General features: G+C 49.8%; 1 protein-coding gene across 4 annotated transcripts in view; it reads left to right on the top strand.

The window, feature by feature from the left end:
- TRAIP (TRAF interacting protein) overlaps nucleotides 1-11,409 on the top strand; it is a 62,609-nt gene extending 51,200 nt beyond the window's left edge. For 2 of the 4 annotated variants that reach the window (XM_024193685.3, XM_029912658.1), the window contains exons 12-15: nucleotides 6,391-6,439; nucleotides 7,837-7,962; nucleotides 8,627-8,677; nucleotides 9,393-11,408. In XM_024193685.3, the coding sequence (XP_024049453.1) occupies nucleotides 6,391-6,439; nucleotides 7,837-7,962; nucleotides 8,627-8,677; nucleotides 9,393-9,524 (358 nt within the window). In that variant the 3' untranslated portion in view covers nucleotides 9,525-11,408. The other 2 variants (XM_029912659.1, XM_029912660.1) reach the window with 2 other exon arrangements.
- The last annotated feature ends 5,741 nt before the right edge of the window (nucleotides 11,410-17,150 follow it).

The following is a 17,150-nucleotide window of genomic DNA, read 5'->3' as shown; positions in this document are numbered from 1 at the left end:
CTGGTGGTGATCACATCTTCTAGACGGGTCTCGGAACTCAGGGCCCTGACCTCTGAGCTTCCCCCCCCTCCCCCCGGCTGTCAATTGTGAGGGCACACTCTACTACAGTGCAAGACTCGTCGGCTGCCTTTTTAGCCCATGTCCCCGTTCAGGACATTTGCAGGGCTGCCACATGGTCTTCAGTTCACATGTTCACCTCGCATTATGCGATCGTCTCCCAAACCGGGGAAGATGCCGGGTTCAACAGGGCTGTGCTCGGTTCCGAGAGTTTGTGAACTCCTACCCACCTCCAACAGATATAGCTTGGAATCACCTATTGTGGAATACACTTGAGCAATCACTTGAGGAAGAAAAGGCAGTTACCTTTTCTGTAACTGGTGTTCTTCGAGATGTGTTGCTCATTTCTAGTCCACATCCCACCCTCCTTTCCCTCTGTCAGAGTTGTCTGGCAAGAAGGAACTGAGGGTGGGGGGAGCGCGCAGCGCCCCTTATACAGTGCCATAGAGGCGCCACTCCAGAGGGCGCTAGGGGCACTCTCCTACGGGTACTGCTAGGGGGAAAACTTCCGGCACCAGTGCACATGGTGAGCACGCACACCCATTGTGGAATAGACATAAGCATCTCATCTCAAAGAACACCAGTTACGGAAAAGGTAACTGTCTTTTCTCCAGTGGGGTTAACTGGAGGTGGACCTGTTCACAATTAGTTCCAACAAAGAGAGTCACCTCTTCCACTGCAGAGTGAGCAGGGACAGTCTATCCTTGTCATATGCTTTCCTTTTGCACGGGGAAAGGGTTTGATGTGTGCCTTGCCATTGATCCAGAAAGTTAGTGAAAAAGATGGTAGGGCAGGGCAAGGATAATTCTCATCGCCCCAGCCTGACACCATCAATAGTGGTTTACTTATCTTCTGCAACTTGTCTGGCAAAGTCTTTCTGTGTCTTCCTCTGTCTCCAGACCTACTATCTCAGCAGGAGGACAAGATCTTTCACCCAGACCCACCGTCTCTTCACTTGACAGCATGGGTGCTCGAACTTTGCTCTTGAGCAGTCATGTTCTTCATCTGTTCAGGGCAGGCTAATTAACTGTAGAAAACAGCCCACTAGAGCTATTAGCGTTTAAAGAGGACCAGATTTTAAGCATAGAAGACGAGAAAACTTGATCTGTATCTGCTTTCATTCCTTGTGTTCTGGAATACTTAATGTACTTAAAGTCTGGGGCTTATCTAACTCATTGTTAAAAGTCCCTTTGGCAGCCAATTCTGTGTATCATACTTTATTTAGTAGTGGATTGCTGTTTCTTCGTTCGGTCAAAAGGTTTATGAAAAGTTTATTAAATGTATGCTGTCTGTTCTTGGAATCTCAATTTGGCGTTGACCATGCCCCCTGAACCCTGGGCTGAGTGTTCTTTCTAGCATTTATCTATCAAAACAGCTTTTGTTATTGCCATCATGTCAGCTAGGAAAGTGAGTGAATTGAATGGCCTTGTGCCTGATCCACCTTTCACTCCTTTTCATAAGGACAAGGTAGGTCTCAGACCTGATCCCAGGTTCTTACCTAAGGTGGTGTCTGATTTTCATAGGCAGTGTTGTTGTAGCAGTGTTGGTGCTAGAATATTAGAGACACAAATTGGGTGAGGTAATATGTTTTGTAGACTTACTTTGCTGATGAGAGAGACAAGCTTTCAAGCTTACACAGAACTCTTCTTCAGGTCAAAAGAGCTCTGCATGAGCTTGTCTCTCTCACCAACAGAAGTCAGTCCAATAGAAGGTATTATCTCACCGACATTGTCTCTCTGATTTTCATGTCAATCAGACAAGTAATTTGCCCTTCCCCCCCTCCCCAAACTGCACTCTAATAAGGGGGAATCATCCTACACACTGTATGTGCCAGACGGGCTCTCGCCTACTACTTAAAACTAAAAATTGTCATAAATCGTCTAGATTGTTTGTGCCGTATGCTAAACACCACATGGGTTATATGGTTTCTTCTTCGAGTGGTTGCTCATGTGTATTCCACAATAGGTGTGCGTGCTCGCCACGTGCACCGGTGCTGGAAGTTTTTCCCCTAGCAGTACCCATGGGGGGGGGGGGAGTGCCCCCGCAACTCCTGGAGTGGCGCCTGCCTGGCGCGGTATAAGGGGAGCTGCGCTCTCCCCCCACCCTCAGTTCCTTCTTGCCGCCAGTGAAGGTGCATCGGAGCTTCGCTGTAGCTCGTCCCCAGAACTGTTCGTTGGTTTAGTACCTGTAGTTAGTTAGCTGTTTAGTTAGTTTGGTTAGTCAGTGAGCCCGGGCCGGGGCATGCCCCGAGCCCCGGGATTTAAGTCGTGCGGTTCTTGTTGGCATTCTATGCCAAGGAGCGACCTGCACACAGACTGTTTGCGCTGTCTGGGAGAGACCCACACCAGCGAAAGGTGCAAAATTTACAAATCGTTTAAGCCCTGGACCAAAAGGGAAAGAGACATTAGGCTCCGGGCCATTCTGATGGAGTCGGCACTGACCCTGACCCCGGCACACCACAACGAGCCGGTACCGGGCACCACGGTGTCGGTACGCAGCGATCAGCCAGTGTCTTCGACCAGTCAGCACCGCTCCCCATCCACGGGACACGCCAAGAGGACCAAGACTCCCTCCTCGCAACGGCACCGAGGGAAGTCTCGGAAAGAGGCTAGGCCCATGTCGGGAAGTCCTTGATCCCCATCGGGCCCCAGGCCTCCAACTCACGTAGAGCGGAGTAGCCCGGCCTCTTTGGAACAGGCCTCTCCAGATGTCCGGATGCCTTCCACACCCAAAACCCTCCAGGCGGCCCAGGAGGTCAGGTCCATGCCGGTGCTCGGAGCCCCGTCCATGTCGGCCCCGCACTCCAGAGGCAAGCCGCCGCTGGTATCTCTGCAGTCGCCTCTTCCCATACTCTAGACCCCCGTTCCGCAATGGGACTTAAACCTGGTCTTAGCTTGTCTCACGGGGGCCCCCATTTGAGCCGTTGGCCACGTGCTCCTGGTCTCACCTTTCATGGAAGGTGGCATTTCTGGTTGCTATTACGTCGGCTAGACGAGTCTCGGAGCTCAGGGCCCTGACCTCTGAACCCCCGTACACGGTTTTTCACAAGGACGAGGTCCAGCTCCGCCCACACCCCGTGTTCCTCCCTAAGGTGGTCTCCGCATACCACATGAGTCAGGACATTTTTCTACCGGTCCTCTGCCCCAAGCCTCATGCATCCAGTGAGGAACACCGCCTCCACACGCTCGACGTGCAGCTGGCTCTGGCTTTCTACCTCGAGCGGAATAAGCCGTTCAGAAAGTCCTCGCAATTGTTTGTCGCCTCGGCTGAGCCGGCGAGGAGCCAGCCGATCTCCACCCAGAGGCTTTCCAACTGGATCACTTCATGCATCCAGTCCTGTTATGAGCTGGCAGGCGTTCCCCCGCTGCCCATTGTGAGGGCACACTCAACCCGGGCACAGGCCTCGTCAGCTGCCTTCATGGCCCACGTCCCCATCCAGGACATTTGTAGGGCTGCCACGTGGTCCTCGGTTCACATGTTCACTTTGCACTATGCGATCTTCTCCCAAACCAGGGATGATGCCAGGTTTGGCAGGGCTGTCCTCCATCCTGGGAACTTGTGAACTCCTACCCACCTCCAACAGATATAGCTTGGAATAACCTATTGTGGAATCTGCCCTAGAGACCAAGTCCAAACCATAGTGCCTGGTTACAGTGTGCACCGAAGCGCACGTTGAAGCTCTGCAAATTTCAACAACTGGCACCTGCCTGTGGCAAGCGAAGGGAACGTGATCACACTGAAGCAGGTACAGGAACTTTTGCTAGCGTGTAACAATCAGCAATACACTGTTTAATCAAGGGAGAGGCTGGGAAAAAAGTTACCTTTTCCATAACAGGTGTTCGAGATGTGTTGCTCGTGTCTATTCCACATCCCACCCTCCTTCCCCTCTGTCGGAGTTGTCTGGCAAGAAGGAACTGAGGGTGGAGGGAGCGCGCAGCAGGCAGGCGCCACTCCAGGGGTCGCGGGGGGGCGCCCCCCCCCCCCACAGGTACTGCTAGGGGAAAATCTTCTGGCACCGGTGCATGTGGCGAGCATGCACACCTACTGTGGAATAGACATGAGCAACACATCTCGAAGAACACCAGTTATGGAAAAGGTAACTGTTTTTTCTCAGCCTTTCCCTTGATTAAACGGTGTATTGCTGATTGTTACACGCTAGCAAAAGTTCCTGTACCTGCTTCAGTGTGATCACATTCCCTTCGCTTGTCACAGGCAGGTGCCAGTCGTTGAAATTTGCAGAGCTTCAACCTGCGCTTCAGTGCACACTGTAACCAGGCACTATGGTTTGGACTTGATCTCTAGGGCAGATGCTGGATTTGATAAAGCGGTGCTTCAGTCTCTGTTCGGTTAGGACTCTGCTCCCATCTCCAGGTGAGTTTGAGCACTGCCCCTCAGTCTGTCCCATAGGTGGCAATATGCAGAGCCACTCGAAAAAATGAACTTAACTTACTTGTAACCGGCATCCCTCAAGATGGCTCTGCATGCTTACCCTTCCCACCTGCCTCCCCCTCCCTGTCAGAGTCCTTGTTTGTTCTGTCTCTGGCTTTGCAGTGGAAGGAACACAGGTGATGAGGACTCTCCACCCCCTTTACTGCCTTGCCCTCAGTGTGTCGGGATGGTGTGGGAGAGCCCTGCTGACCCTGCTAGAAGGAGGCAGTGCAGTCCCCATAAGTGTGAATGTGCAGAACCATCTCAAAGAACTCTGGTTTTGTTGTTTTTGTTTTTGTATCTTTCTCATCCCCTCTCACTTATATTAGGTTGATGGGAGGACAGGGGTTTGTAGGTATCTGGAAGCATGTGTTCGGAGAGGGACTCAGGTGTGATTTGGAAAGCTCTGAGGGAACAAAATGAAGGGGTAGGTTATAAGTGAAACTCCAGTTTTGTTCCTAGTGGCTGCTGTTATAACCCAATGTTAGAGAAGTGTCATTGTAACTACTCTGGATTTGTTAGATCTATCAACTTTGGGATCCTAGTTAAGAACATTGGGGTGAAAGGCTGTGCTGAAAAGGAGTTCCCAGCAGGCTAGCTTGTATATTAGGCTTGAACATGATGTGGTGATGCTGGAATGCCTTTGAGCTTACAGTACCTTCCAAACAATGTAACTTCCCCACCTCTGGATGGCAGGTGGGGTGAACTAGATTGAGCAGCAGCATTCGAGGTGCACTCCTATAAGGAGTATGTGGTACAGTTTCCTCAAACAGGGCTCAGACCCTCTGGATGGAAAGGGCTTTGGGTGTAAATAATCTTGACCCAAGTGCCTTCAATTTAGGCTTGGAAAGATTTGATTTTTATCAGTAAATGTCGACGAACATCCATTTCACTGTACATACACAAACTGATGCCAACATATTTCCATCAATGGTAATGGTAATTTACAGCTAGGCAAAGAAAAATGCTGCTTGAGAACTAATGATTGATGTAAGGCTGTTTACTTTATAGATTTTGATGTGATGTTGGCCGTTTTGTGTTTTAACCGTTACAAATCTTTAACTTTTTGAATCTCTGCATCTGTTGTCATTAAATTGTCTGACACACACACCCCCAATAATTTCCTGAAACTTAACATTTAAATTGAGAATTTTAAAAAGCATAAAAATAAACATTATCTATTGAAATTATAACAAAAAATGGAATTCTGCCAAGCCTGCTGAAATTGAAGGGAAGAAGCTTACATGAATGTGTGCAGTTCTGTGGTGCAACGAATGCTAGCTCTGGGCTGTCATCTGAGACCTCAGTTTCTGTGTTTGTGCAATGGGGTACCCATCCTGAGCAGGGGTTCTGGCACCATGACAAGATATAAGTAGTTACAACCACTACTCCTGAGAGACAGCGTAGCTTAGAGCATTAAGGTCTCTCTCTTGTCTGTCTGGTGGACGGTATGTAACTTGATGGTGATGGCTGACGTGTCTGAAATGGCCTTGCAGCCCTGCTCCTGTGGAACTGCTGAGCCCAAAGCTCCACCGCCCGGCCCATAGCCACAAGATCGACCTGGACGCCACCTTTGATGTCGAGACGCCTGAGCATCAGCCTCACAAATCAATCACAACCCCGGCAAAAAAACCCAAGCTGGATAAAAAGCCGTGAGTTCTCCCGTTTCTCCAGTCCTAGGTGGGACCAAGGGGACCAAGCTTCAGTCCCTCTAATGCTCACATTTTTGCTGAGCTTCAGGATCTCTACCCATTTGATTAATTGCACCAGGAGACATTAATCTTTGTTTGGCCTTCCATCTAGCAGCTCCTCTCCCCTGCAAACTCTCTGCTAATGGCTGCAATCCTCTGAAGCAGTGAAGCTACAGCAGATAGATGTCCGACTCACTGATCTGATTTCTTACAGGCCTCCTGTGACAAACCTAGCAAAAAAAGTTTTGAAGGAAACAGTGGAGGTAAAGTAACCAATTGCTGGCCTCTTAGATCCCCCTGCTATTCTCAATCTGATAATAGATTTAAGAAATTGACCAGAATATCCCTCCGCTTGGGCTGTACAACCATCATGCTCTGATCTTAGTACTGCAATACATGCTCCAAGGTGCATCGCCTAGACCAGTGTTTTTCAAAGTACGGGTCCCGACCTAGTATTGGGTCGCAGAATGTCAGGCACTGCTGATTCAAATTATAATGATTAGAGCCGCTGCGCGGCAACAAAGGGCCACACAGCAGGGACCTGGAGAGGAAAGAGGTAGGGGGTGGGTGGGAACTGGGGAGAGGAGCAAGTTGGGTCTTGCAGGGCTGCTGCAGGCCTCTCCCCCAGCCCTGGAGCTCGCTGCTGCCAGCCAGGAGAGAGGGACCCTTCCCATGGAGCTCCATGCAGAGGAAGAGAGAGGCCCTTCCCCTGGTGCTCTGTGCTCCATGCTGCCTGCTGGCAGGGGGAGAGAGAGGCCCTTCCCCCAAAACTCCATACTCCCTGCTGCCTGCTAGCAGGTGGAGAGAGGGGCTCCTTCCCCCGGAGCTAGCTGCTGCCTGCCAGCAGGAAGAGAGGCACTTCTCCTGGAGCTAGCTGCTGCCAATGGGAAGAGGGCTGTGGGGAGTCCTCTGGCCCCAGCCCTGGGGCAGCCTGCCTGCACCCCAAAACTCCTCATCCCTGGCCCCACCTTAGAGCCCTCACCCCCAAACCCCACCCTCTACCTTACCCAGGGCCACCTCCCACACTCCTTACCATAGGCTTACTAAGGCTGGTGTCTAGTGTTAGTTATGTAAAGTGGGTTAAGCTGGAATGTATTACAATATTATGATTTTATGAAAACTCTAGTTAAAAGATATAATTATGTTGAGTCACGGGCATCAACAATTTTCTTCAACTGGGTCACGAGGAAAAAAGTCTGAAAACCACTGGCCTAGACAGTGTTCATACAAATGCTCTAACACAGCTGCCCAAGTCCAAGGGCTATTCTAGGCTTGCAGGCCATCCGTTCTTAATAGTTTCTGGGCATTTCTACAGTGCACTCACCTGGCACACACACTATTGCTATTGCCAATGACACCAGTGGTGTTAAACTCTAAGGATCCTGGGGGCAAACACTTTGAAGAGAGCTGGTCTTACTAGCCACATGAAACACAAACACTTGCTCCCAAGCTTTGTTCTTAATAGCAAGAAACCATAGACATTGATACTGACTAGCTGAGAAGCTGCAGTTCCATGGTCCACGTTAAAAGGGTAAACCATGGGGTATATGAGCAATAATTCCTAAGCTGCTTGGTAAGGTTTTCAGTGCTATCTGTTTCTGTAAATGAAATTCAGGGAGTAAAGCTGCTCATGCTGCCTTTCCTCTCTTTCCTGGGACAGAACTGGGCAGGTGAGCCAGAGGATGACCCTCTAGAAGAATTCTTTCCTGCATTCATCAGGAACTCGGTTCTTTCCAGGAAGCCACCTGTGGGCAGCCTGCTGGGGCCACACAAGAACACGGGAGCTGTGAGTATGTGCCCTGGCCAATCAGAGCAAGGATGCTGCTCCCTGCCCTCCAGTGGTGGAGGCTTGTCAAGGATCAGTCATAGGCATCCTAGCCCCCTGAGTGATCTAAGAGGGAGTGAATGAAAACGAGACTCTTGCTTTCCATATGTGTTTGTGGATATGAGAAATGTGGCTAGAGACTTCCCTTTAGAGCCCTCTGTCTTCCCTCATGCACTGTGAAGCTAGTCAAATGGCCATAGCCCTTCACTGAGATCCTGTCCACCATCATTGCTCTAGCTCTCGGCAGCTTGTGTGTCTCCCCCACGTTTCCCACTAAAGGTCCTATTTCTTTAAGGGAGGTTCTGTCTGTTGTGTAAGCTTCCATCAGAATATGGCCAAGTTCTTCAAAAGTGACTTTGGGCGCCCAACTTGGAGACCCTCAAAGGGTCCTGATCGTGAGAGGGCAGTTGCTCAGCATTTCCTGAAACTCTGGCTTCTTTATTGTCTCAGGTCAGGCACCTTAGTTGCTAGTCTGCTTTGACCAAAGCATTCTGTACACGATAAGGTGCCTGGAACTGTCCCTCCCTTCCAGTACACTGCAAACTTCCAGCTTGGGTGAAGTACCTAGCATCACCCAAGAGGCAGACCTTGCATGGTGTTATATCTTTTCTCTCTTCTCTTCTAGGTGAGAATGGGGTATGATGGCTTAGGAGGTAGAACTAAGTTCATACAGCCCGTATCCTTCCCCACCATCTGCGCTGTGGAAATAAGCGGGCAGGAAGCTCTACTTTGCTTCCCTCTCATTTGGGGCGAGTATGTAGGGTGATTAATGCATGGGCTTCACTTGGGAATGGGCTGGGGACTCTTTAAGGGAGAACGTGGTGGAACTTGTTTAAGTGAGCACTTTGCCCACAGAAAAGACTGATTTTAATTAATCTGTTTTCTATGCACCAAGTTAAACTGCACACCAAACATGGCCCAGGTGGGAGAGCAGAATATCTAACTACATGCCTGATTAAAGACACTGTTCTGGTGTGTAGTCCCACTACACAGCTCTGTCCTCCAGGCACTGGGGGAGGAGGAAGGGAGACAAATCGGTTAATGGGAACTCTTGAGGGAAACTTACAAGATTCTAATCAATCTGGGAACTTGTGGCTCAGATACTGTGCTGCTGTGGGTCTTGTATGTACGTGGGCACAGATCCTGGGGCTGTATTTGACCTGTATGTGAATCATGTCATTCACAAGGAATGGGGGATCTGAGTCATCTGATCACTATGTAATAATTGGCAGCTCTTGGACTGTCACTTGTGTGGCCATGTTCTCTGGGCAGGTCTGAGACCCTTCCACATGATCCTGATTTAAAAGTTAGCCTATCCTATCCTGGAGCTGGTAATAAATCACCCTGCTCCCCATTTTCAGACTTGTTTTCCCTGACAGTTTTCCCTTCAGACAAACCCAATGGAGATCCGTCCCTTAGCTGTAAAGAGCAGGAAGAGGAACGTCTCCAGGCCAGCATCCACAACTGCAGCAGCTTCCTCCTCTGGCACCAGCCAGGCAAAACTGGACAGCTTCCTTCAGTAAATCTGAAGGCTTTCCTGGTCACTTAGGCATGCGTGGGCAGAAGCCTTGGGGCTTACCTACATCTCTGCAGAACCAAGGCGCTGGGACCAACACACAGTGTCAATCAGAACTCTCCCATGGGCTGAAACTGCCCTTTCGTAGTTCGCTGTTGATCCAGTCCAGGCTGACTACACCGTAAGCATGGCGAGGCAGCATGTGCCATGTACTGCCAGCTGTCCTGGGAGATGGGGCTCCTGGCACTGAGCAACCTGCCTGCCTTTGCCTGACATGCAAGGTCACTGGTTTGTGCTCAAGAGCTCAGGACTCCCTGTGGGTGGGGTGTGTGGATCCCTCAACTCCGCTTGATTTGACTCATCTCAGCCTCACTCCTAGGCAATGCAGTAAAGTGTGGGACAAATCAGACTTAGAAATCTCCTGGCTGCTGATTGGTTCAGGCCTGGCCTTACGAGGCTGCATTTCCCCCAGGAGCCTTTGTTGGCAGAGAATAAACAATGAATTTCCTCGCCCTGCTTCCCTGGTCTCTGAGGCTTTGGCACTTCTGGTGGCGATGGGCCCCTTGGGGGACAAAGCACTCTAGCTTGGTTTCAGGAATATCGTATCCCTGAAGATGAGGAAGGGGATCCAGTGTCTGTTAGCCTGTAGCCTCCAGAGCTGATTTCCACGGCAGGGATGGGCAGTCTCCCCATGCTGGATGTTTCATCTCCAACTGTCCTGGCTAGTAGGGCGGCATGGCAATCCTCTCCCTATCCTGGAGTCTTTGGGCCAGAGCATGCCTGGTGCAACCCCACCTGAAAGGAGGAGTCTGCCTCAGGCACGAATCTGGTTTTTAATCTGATAGCCAGGGGAGACACCTCACATTGACACCTTACACCTAGTCATGGCAGCTGGGGCCTTAGCCTAGCAGGAGACTGCTTTGGAAGGGACAAGGCCGGAATCCATGGCAGACAACCATTCTGTGTTGCTGTGTCTGCCATCCCAGCGGGTAACCAGCCTGCCGATTATCCATAGAGCAAAACTGTGTGTGATTTGTTGCTGTACAGTGGGCATGCGATCGGCACTGTACTGTTTTATCTGACCCCCAAGCAGCTGCTTGGCATGCACAGGTTTGATGAGGAGGCGGGTCTGTAATGAGGCAGTGGGGAATGGGGTGATCTTAGCGTTTCTAGCTCAGCAGCACCAGGAGCAGGTGGCCTTTCCCAGCTCGCCACTTCTGTAGGGCTTTATTTTCCAGAATCGAGAACTTCACGTCTCTGTACCAGGCTCTTAAAGGGGCAGGCGTCTATGATTTTCTGGATGCTCTGCAAACTTTGGTTTGGAACTTATATTTTTATATATTTAATCAATTTTTTTAAAATGATATGATGAGTTTACAAATGCTCCTCTGAGATGGATCCCTCCCTACTGCTGCTTGAGTGTTAAATACAAATTACCAGCCCAGTTACACTTACTGGGAAAGAAATATGATGGGGCTGCTGATTGCTAGAGGAGGGCTTTATTCTGCTGTCATTGGCCTTAAGCTCAGTCTGGTGTCTCACATTTCCCAAGTGGTTCTGTTCCAGATCTTGCCCTGATACAATGGAGCCCTCTTCAAATTGTGCTATTTATAATGAATTGGCTAGTGAGCATGGCTTGTTAGAGAGCTGGCCGGACAGATCCAGCATTGGTACAGGCTTATCTGGAAACCAAAATGAATGGATTAAAGGCAGAGCACTAACTCCACTGATTTCAGCATCAGCAGCTGTTTGTGTCAGTGCCCAGCCCGTGCTGTGTGGGTGCCCCGATTCCTGTATGTCCCTGAGAACGTGTGCCTTTATTAAATAAATGTGGTGTACAATATGGAGCCAGCTGATTTGTAACCTGAGGTGGCTGCTGCTGTCTCTTCTCAGCGAAGGTCTCGCTTCTTCCATTGCACTCAGGGAGCCAGGCTGTCACTGGGGAACAGAATTTGGAAGTAGCTGAGCCACTCTTGCACATTCCTCTGAGCTAGCTGGTGCAGGCCACTGATGGAGGCAGGGACCTGGGTTATATGGGCCTCTGCTCTGAGCCAGTCTGGTAAGTCCTGTGGGGCCTATTAAAGTATTGCAGCTGCTGTGCCCTGGTATCTTACTCCCTGGTATCTATGGTAGCAGAGAAAGGGGAGCACCACCGTCCATGGAACACCAGCCACTGTTCCCAATGAACGCTGAGGTGGGCATTAGCTCCACTAGAGGCAGACATGGAGAAGGTGAAGTGACTTGCTCAGGAGAAGGACACTGGGCAGGGCATGAAGCTGGCAGCTGAGAAGCTGCAGTGGTGGAGCCATGGTAGATAAATGGCCAGAGGCCAGGCTCAGAGTTGTCAGTCGTTCCATCTCCAGAATGTGGGCTGGCACCCTTGGGTGGAGCTGGAGCTCTGCATGGGGCTTTCCAGCATCTATCCCTACATGTGGCGTGGAGGTGATCAGTCCCTTGGCTGTCACAGGAGCATTGGGCTGGAATCCTGGATGGCTCCCTAATTTTCCCTCCCTCCAGCAGCTCTGATCGATGGGCTGGGCCCTCAGTGAGGGGAGCACTGGGGCAGTGACGGGGAGATGACCAGTGGGGGAGTTTGGCTGGAGGGAAGGTGGGAAAGTATTATAGAGTCATAGACTTTAAGGTCAGAAGGGACCCTTATGATAGTCTAGTCTGACTTGCACAACGCAGGCCACAGAATCTCACCCACCCTCTCCCGCAATAAATCCCTAACCTATGTTTGAGCTATTGAAGTCCTCAAATCATGGTTTAAAGACTTCAAGATGCAGAGAATCCTCCAGTAAGTGACCTGTGCCCCACGCTGCAGAGGAAGGCGAAAAACCCCCAGGGCCTCTGCCAATCTGCCCTGGTGATCAGCTAAACCCTGAGCATGTGGGCAAGACTCACCAGCCAGACACCCAGGAAAGGATTCTCTGTAATAACTCAGATCCCACCGCATCTACCATCCCATCACAGGCCATTGGACATATTTTCCGCTAATAGTCAAAGATCAATTAATTGCCAAAATTAGGCTATCCCATCATACCATCCCCTCCATGAACTTATCAAGCTTAGTCTTGAAGCCAGATATGTCTTTTGCCCCCACTGCTCCTCTTGGAAGGCTGTTCCAGAACTTCACTCTGATGGTTAGAAACCTTCGTCTAATTTCAAGACTAAACTTCCTGATGGCCAGTTTATATCAATTTGTTCTTGTGTCCACATTGGTACTGATCTTAAATAATTCCTCTCCCTCCTTGGTATTTATCCCTCTGATATATTTATAGAGAGCAATCATATCTCCCCTCAGCCTTCTTTTGGTTAGGCTAAACAAGCCAAGCTCTTTGAGTTTCCTTTCATAAGACAGGTTTTCCATTCCTCGGCTCATCATAGTATCCCTTCTCTGTACTTGTTCCAGTTTGAATTCATCCTTCTTAAACATGGGAGACCAGAACTGCACACAATATTCCAGATGAGGTCTCACCAGTGCCTTGTATAATGGTACTAACACCTCCTTATCTCTACTGGAAATACCTCGCCTGATGCATCCCAAGCCTGCATTAGGGGTCGCATAGAAGTGTGAGGAGGCCTGGGGGCACATGGAGGTTAAATGCTGCCGGGTATCAAGGTGGGGAGCAAACCAGCTCTCTTTGGAGAAGGATGGTGGCTTGTCAGGTGCTCAGTAGCTGCTCTCTCGAGTCTGGCTATGGAGGAGGATGAGCAGCTACTGGGAGCACAGGGATGGAGCCAGGGAGCAGGTCTGGGACAGGAGTTTATCTACAAGGCAGGGGGATTGGGTGGCCCGACACTAAAGCTTTCTAGCACAGTGCAGCCGGCACTGAGGCACTCACCCCACAGTAGCAGGCACCCGACAACCAGGCATTCCAGGAATTGAAACTGACTCTGCACCAGCTTGGAAACGGTCCTGAGGGGAGTCAGGATGCCTGGCTCCATCCCCTTTTCCTCAGCTTGCAGGCAGCTCCTGGTGCTGGGAAGGAGGCCCTCGGAGGCTTGATAGACCTGGCCCTTAGTGCTGAATTACAGGTAGATTAAAGCCAGGTGAGGGCAGGTTAGCTTGACCCTGTGTTGGTGCTACTGTGGGCATGTCTACACAACATTAAGTCAGGTAGGTCGACCTACTGCCACCACAGTAATGAAATCAGCTGTTCATGTCCACACTACCCTTGTTCTGTCAGTGGTAAATGTCCTCATCAAGAGCACTTGCACCAACTGAGGTGGAGCACTAACAGCAGGAGCCTTGCCACCCGAGAGCTGACAGCTGGAGCCCCACCACCACCTCATAGCCCGGTGGGGCTTTTGCTGTCAGCCCTGGGGTGGCAGGGCTCGGGCTCTCTGCCGCTAGGGGCTGACAGCCAGAACGGTCAACACAGCATCTACACTGACACTAAGTCAACCTAATTACGCCGACCTAATCGCTATGCCTCTCACAGAAGTGGAGTTTTAGGTTGATGTAGCACAGCAGGAGGCACACTGTAGCATAGACGCTGACAGAGCTAGGTCAAGGTAAGCTGCCTTACATTGACCTAACTAGCCTAGACCAGGCCTTTGCATGGGAAGGGGAGGTCAGGTTCTTCTGCGCCAACCTTTTCAGCACAGTGCTGCTCTGGCTGCCAGTTCCTGGCCTAATGTCTGGGACAGGCAGGTGGGTATTGCCTCCTGGATGACCAAGGAGGGCCACTTTGGTTAGGTGTGCTAGAGGACAGATGATCTAGTGGTTTCATTAATAGCTTTTAAAGCCAAAAGGGACCATTGTGACCTACTCTGACTGGCAGAGCACAGGCCCAAGAACCGCACCCAGAGACTTCTCCATCAAACCCATGACAGCTGTTTATGCTAGAGCAGTTCTCTTGGCAAGACATGCAGTCCTGACTTGGACTGGAGAATCAACCAGGCTTCTGGCTAAACTGGTTAGGATGCTAGCCTGCTATTGGGTAGATCTGGAGTAATTCCCAGCTCAACCCCAGACTTTCTGTGTGGCCTTGTGCAAGTGACTTTAGTCTTTTTGTGTCTCAGCTTCCTATCTGCACAAGGAGACTACTTCAGCCCCGTGGGGTGCACCAGGGCTCAGAGCTTCTGCTCTGTGGGGGGCATCGGGGCTCGGGGCTTCTGCTCTGTGGGGTGCGTCGGGGCTTCTGCTCTGTGGGGTGTGCTGAGGCTCACAGCTTCAGCGCTGCGGGTTTGAAAATACTTACCAGAGCTCGGCTCTGGCTGAATTTAAGCCATGGCTGTGTAAATATCTAGAAACAAAGAACGTAAGTCATATTTACAGGTGGGGGACTCTATCCTGGGAAGCAGTGACTCTGAAAAGGATGGGGGGGGAAGATGGATAATCAGCTGAATGTGAACTCCCTGTGTGATGCTCTGGCCAAAAGAGAGAATATGATCCTGGGATGTGTACACAGATGAATCTCAAGTAGGAGAGGTTATTTTACTGCTGTATTTTGGCACTGGTGCAACCGCTGCTGGAATCTTGTGTCCAGTTTTGGTGTGTACAATTCAAGAAGGATGTTGATAAATTGGAGAAGGGTCAGCAAAGAGCCATGAGAAGCATTAAAGGACTGGAAAAACTGCCTCTTAGCAATAGACTCAAGGAGCTCAATCTATTTAGCTTAACAAAGAGAAGGTCAGCGTGATTTTATTAGTCTATGAGCCCCTACACAGGGAACATATACTTAATAAGGGGCTCTTCAGTCTAGCAGAGAAAAGTCTAACACGATCCTATGGCTGGAAGTTGAACCTAGACAAATTCAGACTGCAAATAAGGTGTAGATTTTTAACAGTGAGGGGAATTAACCATCAGAACAATTTACCGAGGGCTGTGGTGGATTCTCCATCAGTGACAACTTTTACATGAAGATTTAAGAAAACATTCAAAGCTCTGCTCTGGGGATTACTGTGTGGCAGGTCTCGGGCTTGTGTCATCCAGGGGGTCAGACAAGATGATCACAATGGTCCCTTCTGGCCTTGGAATCTGAGGCAGGGGCCACAACCTCTGCTAAGGATGAAAACTCTCATTCGCTGTGTTAGGAGTATTAGTGATGACAGTGTAGTATTCAGGCCTGTATATTTGCCTGTGATAGAATTTTGGGTCTTGTTTGCCCATTTGACTTTTTGATATTTTTATATTCTTACTAATATGTGTGAACAAAGACACTGTGTGTTACATCTGCCACAAGCAGATGGTGGGCGGGGGGGAGATAAGAGAGCAAAAGTGTTGCTGGGCTAGGTGGGAGTTTAATATACAAGCATACACTTGAAGGACAATCCTGCTTCAAACTCCTCTCCTGAGATAAGGTCAAGCAACCAGTCGTGAGGGGCGAGGGAGGGGAGCGGGGGGAAGGTATAAGAAATACTAAAAGTCAAAGAAATGCCTGTCCCTGGCCAAAGCACAACCTCACTCCTTACCCCCCCATAGGATACAAAAGAGGTGGTACCAAAGCCCCCTGACCCAAGACCCTCCAAAATGGAACATGACCATACATTTTAAGGGGTGGGACCAAGGGTGTGCACTACAGGTTTAATCATGCCTGCTAAGGAAGGGGAAATGAACACTGGGAAAAGGCTCTGCCAGCGTCAGAGCTATGGATATGCTTGCTTGAATTAACCCCAATAAACATCGCATTGCCTGCACTTCAGACTTCTGGTCTTCTGCTTTCTGTCTGCATAACAAGAACCAGGAGAGGGGTGAAGGGAAAACCTTTAACACCCTGTGCACTAAGGGCCTGCTCTTACACCCAGGGAGGTCAGTGGGAGCTGGCTTTAGAGGGCTTTGGAGCAGGCTTAGAACAACCTGATTCTTTGTGCTTAAAGCTCCTTGGAGCAAAGCCCATCTCTTTTGTTCTATGTTTGGACAGTGCCTAGCACAGTGGAGTCCTGCTCCGTAAGCGGGGCTCCTGGTGCTACTGCAGTCCAAATCAATGATTAATAATGACACCTTTGGACAAAGTCTGTGTGCATTTTGCCCCCTCCTTTGTGCAACCCACTGGTCAGTGTCTGCTCCATGTGCTCCTGCAGTTGGCCAAAGGAAGATGTCGTGGCATAAATACAATGAAAAGCCAAAAGAAGCAGGCTCTTCCTGAGACTTTCCCTAATGAAATAGCAGGGGCCGTTACTATTTGGGTGAAATTATAGAGACAAGATCAGGCCCAGTTTTCACTTCCAATAAAATTCTGTTCACTTTAATTCCCGCTTTGGTTGGTTTTCTCAGTTTTGATTCATGCTCCTTAAAAGGAAACTGTCAACACTGATTTGACCCAGAGTTTAAAGATTGTAATAACCAACTTGTACAAAGCCCAAGGGCCAAGATCACTTTTAAAAGGCTCCAACAGAGCTGGCTTTGAAAATAACAATAGTAAATGAATAAACATTCCCCTGCAGCCAGATCACTGAACCCTTGTGCTGAGTTCATGAGACCCAAGAAGTGAAGTTGATGGCTCCATTTTCATCATCCAAGCTGAGCGAAGTGCACCGTGATTTGAGCATGAGTCTCCAGCTTCCGGAGTTACGTAAATGCATGATGTCAAGTATCAGAGGGGTAGCCGTGTTAGTCTGAATCTGTAAAAAGCAACAGGGGGTCCTGTGGCACCTTTAAGACTAACAGAAGTATTGGGAGCATAAG

The sequence above is a fragment of the Terrapene carolina genome, unplaced genomic scaffold (assembly GCF_002925995.2).
Source record: "Terrapene carolina triunguis isolate 2854851 unplaced genomic scaffold, T_m_triunguis-2.0 Scaffold235, whole genome shotgun sequence".
Taxonomy (NCBI): domain Eukaryota; kingdom Metazoa; phylum Chordata; order Testudines; family Emydidae; genus Terrapene; species Terrapene triunguis.
Note: the sequence above shows the minus strand (reverse complement) of the source record. Positions and strands in the feature narration are given on the sequence as shown.